Source organism: Triticum aestivum, chromosome 3A (genome assembly GCF_018294505.1).
Source record: "Triticum aestivum cultivar Chinese Spring chromosome 3A, IWGSC CS RefSeq v2.1, whole genome shotgun sequence".
Taxonomy (NCBI): domain Eukaryota; kingdom Viridiplantae; phylum Streptophyta; class Magnoliopsida; order Poales; family Poaceae; genus Triticum; species Triticum aestivum.
In genome coordinates this window covers 352,603,431-352,617,875 of record NC_057800.1, presented here as the reverse complement: position 1 = coordinate 352,617,875, position 14,445 = coordinate 352,603,431, and the positions used below count along the sequence as shown (strand labels likewise).

The 14,445-nt window shown below is 40.8% G+C and overlaps 1 protein-coding gene across 34 annotated transcripts; it reads left to right on the top strand.

Moving 5' to 3' along the window:
* The first annotated feature begins 10,260 nt into the window (after nucleotides 1-10,260).
* LOC123061284 (uncharacterized) lies at nucleotides 10,261-14,122 on the top strand. 34 transcript variants are annotated; one of them, XR_006428851.1, is made up of 7 exons: nucleotides 10,263-10,710; nucleotides 10,826-10,945; nucleotides 11,048-11,167; nucleotides 11,260-11,317; nucleotides 13,394-13,414; nucleotides 13,518-13,618; nucleotides 14,038-14,097. XR_006428851.1 is itself a non-coding variant. In XM_044484322.1 (5 exons), exons 1-4 carry the CDS (start codon nucleotides 10,333-10,335, stop codon nucleotides 12,684-12,686), a joined length of 630 nt encoding a protein of 209 aa, XP_044340257.1. In that variant the 5' UTR covers nucleotides 10,261-10,332; the 3' UTR covers nucleotides 12,687-12,700; nucleotides 13,306-14,031. The 34 variants fall into 34 exon arrangements, 14 of the variants coding, with proteins under 14 accessions (XP_044340257.1, XP_044340268.1, XP_044340262.1 ...); XR_006428835.1 differs by lacking the exon at nucleotides 10,826-10,945 and having other exon boundaries at nucleotides 10,262-10,710; nucleotides 11,270-11,317; XR_006428852.1 differs by lacking the exon at nucleotides 14,038-14,097 and having other exon boundaries at nucleotides 13,306-13,414; nucleotides 13,518-14,031.
* Nucleotides 14,123-14,445: the final 323 nt, after the last annotated feature.

Genomic DNA, 14,445 nt, shown 5'->3' with positions numbered 1-14,445 from the left:
GCATAGTTATGAGAATATCTAGGCATGATCATAAATATAGGCATCACGTATGTGACAAGTAGACCGAAATGATTCTGCATATACTACCATTACTCCACACATCGACCGCTATCCAGCATGCATCTAGAGTATTAAGTTCATAAGAACAGAGTAACACATTAGGCAAGATGACATTATGTAGAGGGATAAACTCAAGCAATATGATATAAACCCCATCTTTTTACCCTTGATGGCAACAATACAATACGTGCCTTGCTGCCCCTGCTGTCACTGGGAAAGGACACCGCAAGATTGAACCCAAAGCTAAGCACTTCTCCCATTGCAAGAAAGATCAATCTAGTAGGCCAAACCAAACTGATAAGTCAAAGAGACTTGCAAAGATATTAAATCATGCACATAAGAATTCAGAGAAGAATCAAATATTGTTCATAGATAATCTTGATCATAAATTCGCAATTCATCGGATCTCGACAAACACACCACAAAAAGAATTACATCGAATAGATCTCCAAGAAGACCGAGGAGAACTTTGTATTGAGATCCAAAGAGAGAGAAGAAGCCATCTAGCTAATAACTATGGACCCGAAGGTCAGTGGTAAACTACTCACACATCATCGGAGAGGCTATGGCGTTGATGTAGAAGACCTCTATGATCGAATCCCCCTTCAGCGGAGCGCCGGAAAAGTCCCCAAGATGGGATCTCATGGGTACAGAAGGTTTCGGCGGTGGAAAAGGTGTTTCGTGGCTCTCCCCGATGGTTTCAGGGTATAAGAGTATATATATAGGCGAAAGAAGTAGGTCGGTGGAGCTGCGAGGGGCCCATGAGGGTGGGGGCGCGCCCACCTGCCTCGTGGCTTCCTAGCTGCTTCCTTGACGTCCACTCCAAGTTTCCTGGATTGCATCTGTTCCAAAAAAGATCCTCACGAAGGTTTCATTCCGTTTGATATTCCTTTTCTACGAAACACTGAAATAGGCAAAAAACAGCAATTTGCACTGGGCCTTCAGTTAATAGGTTAGTCCCAAAAATAATATAAAAGTGCATAGTAAAGCCCATTAAACATCCAAAACAGATAATATAATAGCATGGAACAATAAAAAATTATAGATATGTTGGAGACGTATCAAGCACCCCCAAGCTTAATTCATGCTCGTCCTCGAGTAGGTAAATGATAAAAACAGATTTTTTGATGCGGAATACTACCTAACATAATTTTCAATGTAATTTTCTTTATTGTGGCATGAATGTTCAGATCCGAAAGATTCAAGACAAAAGTTTAATATTGACATAAAAATAATAATACTTCAAGCATACTAACTAAGCAATTATGTCTTCTCAAAATAACATGGCCAAAGAAAGCTTATCCCTACAAAATCATATAGTTTGGCTATGCTTCATTTTCGTCACACAAAAATGCTCTCATCATGCACAACCCCGATGACAAGCCAAGCAATTGTTTCATACTTTAGTAATCTCAAACTTTTTTCAACTTTCACGCAATACATGAGCGTGAGCCATGGACATAGCACTATGGGTGTAATAGAATATAATGATGGGGGTTGTGTGGAGAAGACAAAAAAATAGAAAGTCTCACATTGACGCAGTTAATCAACGGGCTATGGAGGTGCCCATCAATTGATGTCAATGCGAGGAGTAGGGATTGCCATGCAACAGATGCAATAGAGCTATAAATGTATGAAAGCTCAACAAAAGAAACTAAGTGGGTGTGCACCCAACTTGCTTGCTCACGAAGACCTAGGGCATTTGAGGAAGCCCATTGTTGGAATATACAAGCCGAGTTCTATAATGAAAAATCCCCACTAGTATATGAAAGTGACAATATAAGAGACTCTCTATCATGAAGATCATGGTGCTACTTTGAAGCACAAGTGTGGAAAAAGGATAGTAGCATTGTCCCTTTTATTTTCTTTTTTTATTAGGCCTTTCTTTTTTTCATTTGGCCTCCCCCTTTTCTTTCCTTTTTCTTTTTGGGACAATGCTCTATTAATGATGACCATCACACTTCTATTTATTTACAACTCAAAGATTACAACTCGATACTAGAACAAAGTATGACTCTATATGAATGCCTCCGGCGGTGTATTGGGATGGGCAATGAATCAAGAGTAACATGTATGAAATTATGCATGGTGGCTTTGCCACAAATACGATGGCAACTACATGATCATGCAAGGCAATATGACAATGATGAAGTGTGTCATAATAAACATAACAGTGGAAAGTTGCATGGAAAAATATCTCAGAATGGCTATGGAAATGCCATAATAGGTAGGTATGGTGGCTATTTTGAGGAAGATATAAGGAGGTTTATGTTTGATAGAGCATATCATATCACGGGGGTTGGATGCACCGGTGAAGTTTGCACCAATTCTCAAGGTGAGAAAGGGCAATGCACGGTACCGAAGAGGCTAGCAATGATGGGAAGGTGAGAGTGCTTATAATCCATGGACTCAACATTAGTCATAAAGAACTCACATACTTATTGCAAAAATCTACAAGTCATCAAAAACCAAGCATTACGCGCATGCTCCTAGGGAGATAGATTGATAGGAAAAGACCATCGCTCGTCCCCGACCACCACTCATAAGAAGGACAATCAAAGAAACACCTCATGCTTCAAATTTGTCACACAACGTTTACCATACGTGCATGCTACGGGACTTGCAAACTCTAACACAAGTATTTCTCAAATTCACAACTACTCAACTAGCATGACTCTAATATTATCACCTTCATATCTCAAAACAATCATCAAGTATCAAGCTTATCATAGTATTCAGTGTACTCTATATGAAAGTTTTTATTATACCCATCTTGGATGCCTATCATATTAAGACTAATTTTATAGCTAAAGCAAATTACCATGTTGTTCTAAAGGACTCTCAAAATAATATAAGTGAAGCATGAGAGATCAATAATTTCTATAAAATGAAATCACCACCGTGCTCTAAAAGATATAAGTGAAGCACTAGAGCAAAATTATCTAGCTCAAAAAGATATAAGTGAAGCACAAAGAGTCTAATAAATTCCTATTCATGTGTGTCTCTCCAAAAGGTGTGTACAGCAAGGATGATTGTGGTAAACTAAAAGACTCAAATCATACAAGACGCTCCAAGCAAAACACATATCATGTGGTGAATAAAAATATAGCCTCAAGTAAAGTTATCGATGGACGAAGACGAAAGAGGGGATGCCTTCTGGGGCATCCCCAAGCTTAGGCTTTTGATTGTCCTTGCATTTTACCTTGGGGTGCCTTGGGCATCCCCAAGATTAGGCTCTTGCCACTCCTTATTCCAAAATCCATCAAATCTTTACCCAAAAACTTGAAAACTTCACAACACAAAACTCAACAAAAAATCTCATGAGCTCCGTTAGTATAAGAAAACAAATCACCACTTTAAGGTACTGTAATGAACTCATTCTTTATTTATATTGGTGTTAAACCTACTGCATCCCAACTTATTTATGGTTCATACCCCCCGATACTAGCCATAGATTCATCAAAATAAGCAAACAACACACGAAAAACAGAATATGCCAAAAACATAATAGTCTGTAGCAATCTGTATCAAATGTATACTTCTGTAACTCCAAAAATCCTACCAAATTAGGATGACCTAAATAATTTTTATATTGATCTACTGCAGTTGGAATTGGTATTTTATCGCTCCCTCGTAAAAATTAAAATTATTTTCGTGAGCGCATACTTTCTGTTTTTATCAGCAAGATCAAACAATAATCACCTAAGAAGATCCTAAAGGCTTTACATGGCACAAACACTAATTAAAACATAAAAAACACAATCATAACATAGGCTAGATAAATTATTTATTGCTAAACAAAAAACAAGAAACAAAAAAAATTGGGTTGCCTCCCAACAAGCGCTATCGTTTAACGCCCCTAGCTAGGCATAAAAGCAAAAATAGATCAAGGCATTACCGTAATGATAAGGCAAATCGCGAAAACTCATATCATACTCCCTACGTTCAGCAGAAAGTTTTCTTTGCGGCAGGCAAAAGTAATCAAAAGGGCTAAATTTAATGGGACAAAAGTCCCCAAGATCAAGCTCGGGAGGTATTGGTTCCTCCTTTGGCCCCTCATATTGCACAACCAATTCATCATTATAAGCATTATTTTGGCAAAAAGTCATGAGCCTATGTTCAAGAGAGAAACCTAGCTCGTTGTTTTGAATAGCAAAATTATCGTTAAGCTCAAAAATTCTATTAACTAGAACATCGGTAGGGACCTTCTTTCTAAGATTTTCACTATAAGCAATATGATCTAAAGATTGTAAACACATTATATCTTCCTGATTAAAAAGGATCGCCTCTATGGTTGCACGGCCAGCAACCACCCTATAATGAGCAAAAATTTCCTTGGCCTCTTTCATAATAAATCTGAACTCATGTGCCAAAAAGATAGTAGCTGCACGTTTAATAGAAGAATGCTCAATATTGGAAAATTCTAGAAAAATCCTTTGTATGCAAGGATGCATTTGCATAAATTGTCTTTCAAGTTCAACTACTAGCAAAGATATAGCATCCACAAGACTACTAGTTCTATGAAGAATAGACCCTCCCATAGTGGGCAGGGCACCGGCACAAGTAAAGAAATCTTGAATAACTCATTTTCCAATAATATTACCACTACCAATCCGAAACTTTTTAGTGTGTAAAGTAGTAGGTTCTTCATGAGGATCATCAAAAGCATCAAAGTTTCCCCATTTTTACTATTATCCTTTTCAACGATAACCTCCCCAGTTTCAGACATGATGGCAACAAATCACACAAAGAGTGAACACACGAGAAGCAAGCAAAAAGTGGCGAACGGAAAAAGGATGAATAAAACGGCAAAGGTGAAGTGGGGGAGGAAAACGAGAGGCAAATGGCAAATAATGTAATGCGAGGGAAAAGAGTTTGTGATGGGTACTTGGTGTGTCTTGACTTGGCGTAGATCTCCCCGGCAACGGCACCAGAAATCCTTCTTGCTACCTCTTGAGCATGCGTTGGTTTTCCCTTGAAGAGGAAAGGGTGATGCAACAAAGTAGCGTAAGTATTTCCCTCAGTTTTTGAGAACCAAGGTATCAATCCAGTAGGAGACTACACGCAAGTCGTCTAGTACCTGCACAAACAAACAAGAACCTCGCAACCAACACGATAAAGGGGTTGTCAATCCCTTCACAGCCACTTGCAAAAGTGAGATCTGATAAAGATAATAAGATAAATATTGTTGGTATTTTTGTTGTATAGATTGGAAAGTAAAGATTGCGAAGTAAATGGCGACAGAAATAGCTAGTTGACAAGAGACTAATATGATGTAAAATAGACCCGGGGGCCATAGGTTTCACTAGTGGCTTCTCTCAAGATAGCAAATATTACGGTGGGTGAACAAATTACTGTCGAGCAATTGATAGAAAAGCGCATAGTTATGAGAATATCTAGGCATGATCATAAACATAGGCATCACGTCCATGACAAGTAGACCGAAATGATTTTGCATCTACTACTATTACTCCACACACCAACCGCTATCCAGCATGCATCTAAAGTATTAAGTTCATAAGAACAGAGTAACGCATTAGGCAAGATGACATGATGTAGAGGGATAAACTCAAGCAATATGATATAAACCCCATCTTTTTACCCTCGATAGCAACAATACAATACATGCCTTGTTGCCCCTGCTGTCACTGGGAAAGGACACCGCAGGATTGAACCCAAAAGCTAAGCACTTATCCCATTGCAAGAAAGATCAATCTAGTAGGCCAAACCAAACTGATAATTCAAAGAGACTTGCAAAGATATTAAATCATGCATATAAGAATTCAGAGAAGAATCAAATATTGTTCATAGATAATCTTGATCATAAATCCACAATTCATCGGATCTCGACAAACACACCGCAAAAAGAATTACATAGAATAGATCTCCAAGAAGATCGAGGAGAACTTTGTGTTGAGATCCAAAGAGAGAGAAGAAGCCATCTAGCTAATAACTATGGACCCGAAGGTCTGTGGTAAACTACTCACACATCATCGGAGAGGCTATGGTGTTGATGTAGAAGCCCTTCGTGATTGAATCCCCATCCGGCAGAGCGCCGAAAAAGGCTCCAAGATGGGATCTCATGGGTACAGAATGTTGCGGCAGTGGAAAAGGTGTTTCGTGGCTCTCCCCGATGGTTTCAGGGTATAAGAGTATATATAGGCGAAAGAAGTAGGTCGGTGGAGCTGCGAGGGGCCCACGAGGGTGGGGGCGCGCCTGGCCCCCTGGGCGCGCCCTCCTGCCTTGTGGCTTCCTCACTGCTTCCTTGATGTTCACTCCAAGTCTCCTGGATTGCATCTGTTCCAAAAATGATCCTCGCGAAGATTTCGTTCCGTTTGGATTTTGTTTGATATTCCTTTTCTGCGAAACACTGAAATAGGCAAAAAAACAGCAATTTGTACTGGGCCTTCGGTTAATAGGTTAGTCCCAAAAATAATATAAAAGTGCATAGTAAATCCCATTAAACATCCAAAACAGATAATATAATAGCACGAAACAATCAAAAATTATAGATACGTTGGAGACGTATCAATAACACACAAGGTATTCCTCCGATATTCGCGGGTTGCATAATCTCATAGTCAAAGGAATATGTATAAGTCATGAAGAAAGCAATAGCAATAAAACTTAACGATCATTATGCTAAGTTAACGAATGGGTCTTGTCCATCAGATCATTCTCCTAATGATGTGATCCCATTCATTAAATGACAACACATGTGTATGGTCAGGAAACTTAACCATCTTTGATTAACGAGCTAGTCAAGTAGAGGAATACTAGGGACACTTTCTTTTGTCTATGTATTCACATATGCATCAAGTTTTTGAATAATACAATTCTAGCATGAATAACAAACATTTATCATGATACAAGGAAATATAAATAACAACTTTATTATTGCCTCTAGGGCATATTTCCTTCACCAACCTATTAACCTAGTGCTCAGTGTCAGTTTCTGTTTTCCCCTTGTTTCTGGCTTTTTACAGAAAATCAATACCAAACAGAATAAAACTTTACGATGATTTTTCTTGGACCAGAAGAAACCCATGAAGCTTCGGGAGGAGGCCAGAAGACCTACGAGGAGGCCACAAGCCCTATGGGGCGCCCCTAGGCTTGTGGGCCCCTCGGAGACCTTCCAACCCTAACTCCACCACTATAAATTCTCAAATATTCCCCTTACGTCACAGGGCACACCCAAAATACTTTTCGGCCACCGCAAGCTTCTGTTCTCGTAAGATCCCATCTTGGGGCCTTTTCTAGCACTCCGTCAGAGGGGGATTCGATCACGGAGGGCCTCTACATCAACCTTGCTGCTCTTCCGATGAAGTGTGAGTAGTTTAACACGGACCTAAGGGTCTATAGCTAGTAGCTAGATGACTTCTTCTCTTTCTTTGATCTTCTATACAATGTTCTCCTCGATGTTCTTGGAGATCTATTCGATGTAATATTCTTTTGCAGTGCGTTTGTTGAGATCCAATGAATTATGGATTTATGATCAGATTATTTATGAATATTATTTGAGTCTTCTTTGAATTCTTTTATGCATGATTGAGATAGCTTAGTATTTCTCTGCGATTTATCGATTTGGTTTGGCCTACTAGATTGTTCTTCTTGCAATGGGAGAGGTGCTTTGTGATGGGTTCAATCTTGCGGTGTCCTCACCCAATGACACTAGGGGTAGCGAGGCACATATTGTATTGTTGACATTAAGAATAAAGAGATGTGGTTTATACCATAATGCTTGAGTTTATCCCTCTACATCATGTCATCTTGCTTAAGGCGTTACTCTGTTCTTATGAACTTAATACTCTAGATGTAGGCATGAGTTGGTCGATGTGTGGAGTAATAGTAGTAGATGCAGAATCGTTTCAGTCTACTTGTCACGAACGTGATGCCTATATTCATGATCATTGCCTTAGATATCGTCATAACGTTGTGCTTTTTTATCAATTGCTCAATAGTAACTTGTTTACCCACCGTATGCTTTGTTCAAGAAAGAAGCCTCTAGTGAAACATATGGCCCCGGGTCTATTTTCCATCATATATTTTCATATCTATAAAACCAAAAACCTAAAAATACCTTGCTGTAATTTATTTATATTTACTTTATTTTGCCTTTTACTTATCTTTTATATCTATCTCTATTAGATCTCACTCTTGCAAGTGATCGTGAAGGGATTGACAACCCCTTTTTCGCGTTGAGTGCAAGTGTTTGTTAGTTTGTGTAGGTGCATATATTGGGGGTTTGCTTGTGCCTCCTACTAGATTGATACCTTGATTCTTAACTGAGGGAAATACTTATCTCTACTTTGTTCATTACCCTTTCCTCTTCAAAGGAAAAATCAACGCAAACTCAAGAAGTAGCATCATACCTGCATGATCCCCCTTGATGGTATTTTATCTCCATTTAAGCATGAAGTATAAGTGAGTATGGTTTTTTTCATGCGCCACATATGCCTGTGTTGCTACAGACTAATCCGCAGAAAGAATCAGTCACGAGAAAAGTGGTCGTGAAACAGAAATCTCATTTATGACGAGAGTGATCAGTGAGGGTACGTTGAGACATACCATATGGTGACCCTGTTGGGTACTACCAAGGAGATATATCGTGCTAATTATTGCAGGAAAATATGAACCTCATGAGTTGACCGTAGATCGAGTCTTGTTCCGGTAACCCCCATACTTGATCGTGCTACCACATGTCCCTACCATAGGTAGGGTATGAATCAGTAAGTTGATAACCCCTTTCCTGCACACACCATACAGAAAGGCCATAGAGAATGATACTATTGATCCTAGCAGTCATGTCACTTGGTTCGAGGGAATGAATGCTGGTGTGGGACCAAAGTTGATTATTCATGCTATTGGAGGCCGTTGAAATGAGGCCTTCCCACTTAAAGTTTTACTTTATCATTGTTTTGGGTGATTCCTGGCTTGATGGATTAAAGTTGGTATGTGCGAGTTAGGTGTGTTTTCAACACAAAGACTATAATTGGAATTAGTCAATTAGTCAACGTCTCGGGGTTGACCAAAGAAATCCTTTACTTGTGGGTGAAGAGTGCACCCTCTGCAGAGTTTAAAACCTATTCAAATAGCCGTGTTCACGGTAAAGGACTACCCTCTGGGCTGGTCAAGTGTAGGTCTTAGTGCCAATCTCTGGAGGAAATAATTGAATTGTTCGTGGTTCATTTGGCAGGATAATTATTGTCCCACTGGTGCTATTATGAATATTATTGCTGATATGAGTATTATTGTGTATTAACCTTTTCCTCTTATGTGCAACCTCGAGTATCTCTTAGGATGGCTAGACTACCTAGGATACTCATTTTTATCTCTTTTCTGAGTGTCACTTGGGATGGCTAGTCCACTTGGATACTCATTTAAACCAATAAAGATGGTAGCCAACTCGCATCCAGGAGGCTCCCCCGATTGGGCCTTCATCGGCCGTCAGATCTGGCTTTTGGACATGTCTAAGTCATTGGATCTTTAAAACGGTCTAACTTGATTTTCACCTCACGGTTGTTTTCTTTGGCCAGTGACGGGTGGGCTCGTCTCACACGCTCGTTGGCTGGGTAAACTTTGTTCGTGTCCCCGAGGGATTTGCCAATCCCCTCCGCCCGCGCGTCAAAACCCTAGCCGCCAGCCCTGCTCGTCCCGAGCCTGGGCCGAAATCACTATTCTGACCCTTTGAACGAACTTTGTCACAAAATGAACTCGACGTGAAAGTATTTCATGATCTAACCCTTTTAACAACGTCATAGTCCGCGGCGTTTCTGTCCAACATAGAAACGTCGAGGTAGCTAGCATTTCTGATCAAAGAAGAAACGTCGAGATAGCTAGCGTTGCGGACCAGGTAAGAAACGCCAAAGGAGTTGGCGTATCTAGCCATCATAAAAACGCCAAGTAACCATGGCGTTGCTGCCCTCTTTAGTCATAATTAATTAGCCTTATTAATTAAGCTGTTCATCCATATTCCACATGCACATGAAAAAGACAGCAACGTCATGGTCATTGTCGTTTCAATGATGGGCAACAACACCAGCGCCTTCAGCGTTTCTTACCTGGTCCGCAACGCTAGCTATCTCAGTGTTTTTTTTTTATCACAAACGCTAACTATCTCGGCGTTTCTATGTTGGACAGAAACGTCGCAGGCTGTGACGTTGCTAAAAGAATCAGATCGTGAAACAAAGTTCGTTGAAAGGGTCAGAATAGTGAAAAAGACCCTGCGCCCACTCCGCCCCGTTCTCCTCCCCGCTCCCTCCATCCTCTCCCATGGCGCCGCCCCTCTTCTCCCCACTCGCCTCGGCCGCGTCTTCTCCTCCCCCGCGTCGTCGGCCCCTCCCTCCTCCTCCCCCCTCTCTCCTTCGTCATCACACGGTTCTTCCGGCCAGTGTCGGGGTGCAGTTGACGGCGGCCTTAGCGGGTGGGCGATGGCGGCCGCAGCTGATGCACAAGCTCGCATCGCCCTGGCGCCGATCTCGCGCGGCTCCTGCGCCTCGCCACCCTCTTCTCCCCAGCTCAGCAGGAGGTTTGCGAGGCCACCACTTGGGCCGCTGCTGCCTCTTCCACCCAGCAGGAGGAGCACGAGGTGAGCAGCAACAACGGGGACAGGCGACCTCGGGGAGAGTTTGCGGAGGGGCGCATATCAGAGTGAGCTTCCCCAATCTTTCCCCATCTATTCAAGATTTGTGTAGCCTAAATGCCTCTATATGATGTATGTATTCTTAGAATGTACTTTGATTTATTGTGAATCTTGTGGCCATAGTCCTTTCTGATCCGATGGTGTCAATCGAGCCACAAAGGGGAAGTGAGTTGGAGATGAGATGGGGACAGAAGGTCCTGCTCGGCTGGTTCCAAGACCGTGAGGGAAAGGACTTCCTGTTGTGTGCGTGCTTGCCTTCGAACCAAATCGAACCCAACAAAACACACACACAAACGCGCATGCATTTTTTTCCTTGTCCCTGATGTTGAGTTGTGATTGGTGTAGCCGCCGGAGGGGAAAGAGCAGAGATCCGAGAGACGAAGCAACCAGAGGAGACGGAAAACACGACCCCTGTCCTATGTACCGGCCACATCCCCCACAGCTTCTGCGAGGACCAGATGCAAGGTATGTCTCTGTCATTGGAGCTTGGAGAAGTGCAGGTGACGCAAGGGGTCTAGTCCTAATATCATCTTTGTTGGTTTGGATTATTTTGCAAGTTTCTTTTAGCAGCTTGGGGTTATTAAGAAGAGGGTCAGTATTGCCCAGAACCGCAAGGTACTCTATACTGTGTTACAAGATATCTGGTGATTTGTGTGTGTTTTCTGCAAGCATCTAACTTGTTGTTTGGTGATACATATGTAGACAGGGAAGTCTAAGCATTCCGACAGTTAGAAATACATTTATTCCAGTTGCAACAAAACTGTACATAATGATGAATGAATATTAACTAAGTCATTCACACAAACAAAAAAGTATTGCAGTTAGAGTGAATATCCAATTATCAGTTCATGAAGTGAGACAGATAAAAAACTGATTCTTAAACATGAACAAACAGATAGAATCTCGGCATCTCGCACAACTGCGACACCTTCGCCTTATTGTTGTTACCTATTCTTCGTCCTTTCTCATTATGCCCCTTGATTCTCTTTATCCTACCCCTAGATCGAATATCATTTGGCGGGTGGATGTTAACTTCATTAGTAATGGTGCAGCCAAGAAATTCTTCAAACTCTTGTAGTACAGTTTGTTGTTTTGCTGGGACATTCAGTTTGTTGCTTTCCATCTCTAGAGAATTGCACATCTCCTGACTGTTTAGCCTGAATTTGCACATTGAGGATATAACAGCTCCCCTTCTCATTCCATCTTTAATACAGAACCTACTCGACAGAACAAAGTCGAGGGAAGAAGTATGCGAGCTCCGTGATGACTAACTGATGAAAATCACATTTGAGTGGCCCAGTCGTTTGATCTACTCCATTGCCACTGTTCCCCTCGTCACATCTCTGGCTCTCAGATTGAGTAACCTATACCAACGTCTACTGCAAACCTACTAGACAGGATAAAATCGAGGAATAAGTATATATAACTCATGGGTTAATCAAGGTGAATAGATGATTTACCTACCTGCAATCAGCTCTGAATCAGTTTTTTACCTTTTCTTTTCTGTAGGAAGATAAGAACAATATCCAGTTGGATCCTCTTCTTTTGTACTAGCTTCTGAGGAGCCAAAATTAGTACACAACAATGTCTTTTCAGTTTCGTAGATTTGGTCATGATGACATCGTAGCGCATGCAAGGGTGCTTGTGCAACTATAAGTCAAACTACAAAAATGTACCTTTCTTTGCTTACTTTCGGGTATGAATAGCTCAGCTAATTTTGGGTGATTCAGATTACAGTATCCAGATTTATTGGCTCTATTTTTATGCATCTGAATTTTTGATGTGCAAAAATGTTCCTCAAAAGACATGAGTTGTTGAGCATCCTGCTTTGTAGTAGGCTTGATAATATTCCATTTTTTGGAGTACCCTGCTTTAGATTTTTCTTGTGTGCCTTGTGCAGCCTTTTCATTCTAGGCATCATTTCCCATTTGTTTGGGATCCAATTCTAAAAATGCTTGGTAGCGTCTGTTTGGCCTTCTATTAATCTCCAGATGATAGGTGAGGCATGCAAGTTCATTCTCTGGTTTCTTATGATGCTTGTAAAACCTACTGCCTATTAGGATACCTGATGAAATGTGCGCACACTTACAATTTCGGTTGTTGTGGAGTTAAATCCTAAATCAATTTGATCAGATGGATATAAAAAATAGCTTTCAGGCAAGCAGACTATTCTTTATTTTAGTACATAATAGTATAGCTAATTAGCTATATACAGTGAGTGCAAAAGCTATTTGTTCGCCACTTAAGCTTATATTCTTCTATTTTCTTTAGCTGTCATCCTTTTATGTTTTCTTTATGCAATTGTTGGTTGATCAAGCTGAGGACTTATCTGTAGTGCTTGGTTTGTTGTAACATGTTTCATTTTGCTAATAATAGTACACGTGTGTGTGATTGCTTCATCAATTTTTAGAAACATTTGTTGCCCAGTAGCTTCCAAATAGCAGTTTAGCTTTCTTAGATGGAATTTATCTAGAATTTCACATCTCCTACACTTATACCTTTTAACAACTTTTATGGAATATGACTCTCCAAATTTTGTGCTTGCTCTGAACACTCAATTTGTTCCTTGCTGTTGTGTGCCATTGCTGTCATGTTTACTCCAGAAAAAATGGAAGAACTATGGATCAACCATTTTCATGGGATATTAGAAGTTTTATGTTGTGATGTCTTTGATTTTTGTCTCTCTTCCAGGTTTACATAAGAGAACCCTTGGTAAGCACTCAAGAATTTTGTTTTCTGCGCTATTGACAGCATTTTTTTTTAATTTTTAGAATGATTCTGAAACTAGGTCACTCCTACTGATTTTCTCTGGCAGGATGCTAGGTCAAGGATGCAGGGTGCGTGAACACTATGAACGCTTTTATGTCTCCAGGGAGCAAGGGCTTTGACTCTGTGTTCACGCTGGTGTGAGCTTAGGTTGTTTGATCGATCATTATCTTGTAAATACTCCTCGTTGTAATATATATGCAATCCTACTACATGGTTTGAAAAAAAAATGATTCTGAAACTGGGGTTTAGAGCAGTGTACGTGTTGGCCACAACTAAATCTGATAATACATAGATTTTTTTTCAAAATACACATGGGTTTAGCGGGCCTCTGTGACATTTGGTGCAACTGGCCTCGACGCTGCCACTTGGATCCCGCTTACATTAGCCTTGCGCGTCATGATGGTGTCCCTTACCATAAATACTTGTCATGTGGATTCAATAGAAATGATGTTTTAGGCATGTTTGATAGTTATGAAACTATTTGGTATTAGTTTGACGGCTTAATTTGAAGAGAAATAAAGTCCATACTTTATGCTTCCTAATTTTTCTTTTATTGTTTTTGGTAGAATTTGATGTAGGGTAGAACCCTAGTGGCCCGATCTTTCACGGAAGGAGCGGATCCCGCGAAGAACGCGAAGAACATGAGGAGGGAAAGGAGGGGAAAATCACGAGGGGAACACAAGAGAACACTCAAACCAACAAGTATGATCACACATGTGCTAGATCCTCGAAACACAAAGAGAGATACAAGATCCAAAGTCAACAACGGACGATACAAGAGGTAACCGGTTCTTCTCCGTGAGGAGGTCTTGAATCCACAAGGGGATCTTCCCGTGAGGGGTCTTGAATCCAAGGTGGATCTTCTCCGTAGAGGGGTTGCGGTCTCTCTCGTGGAGTAGATCCGATATGGATGAGCAAAACTCTATCTCTCAAATGAGCTATCACAACGCTAACCCTAACTAGAAGGAGGTGGA

Coding starts and splice junctions, on each gene's coding strand:
- LOC123061284 (XM_044484322.1), top strand. CDS start 10,333: ATGGCGCCGCCCCTCTTCTCCCCACTCGCCTCGGCCGCGTCTTCTCCT. Junction 11,168..11,269: donor CTGCGAGGACCAGATGCAAG/GTATGTCTCTGT, acceptor AGTTTCTTTTAG/CAGCTTGGGGTTATTAAGAA. Junction 11,318..12,602: donor GTATTGCCCAGAACCGCAAG/GTACTCTATACT, acceptor TGCCTTGTGCAG/CCTTTTCATTCTAGGCATCA.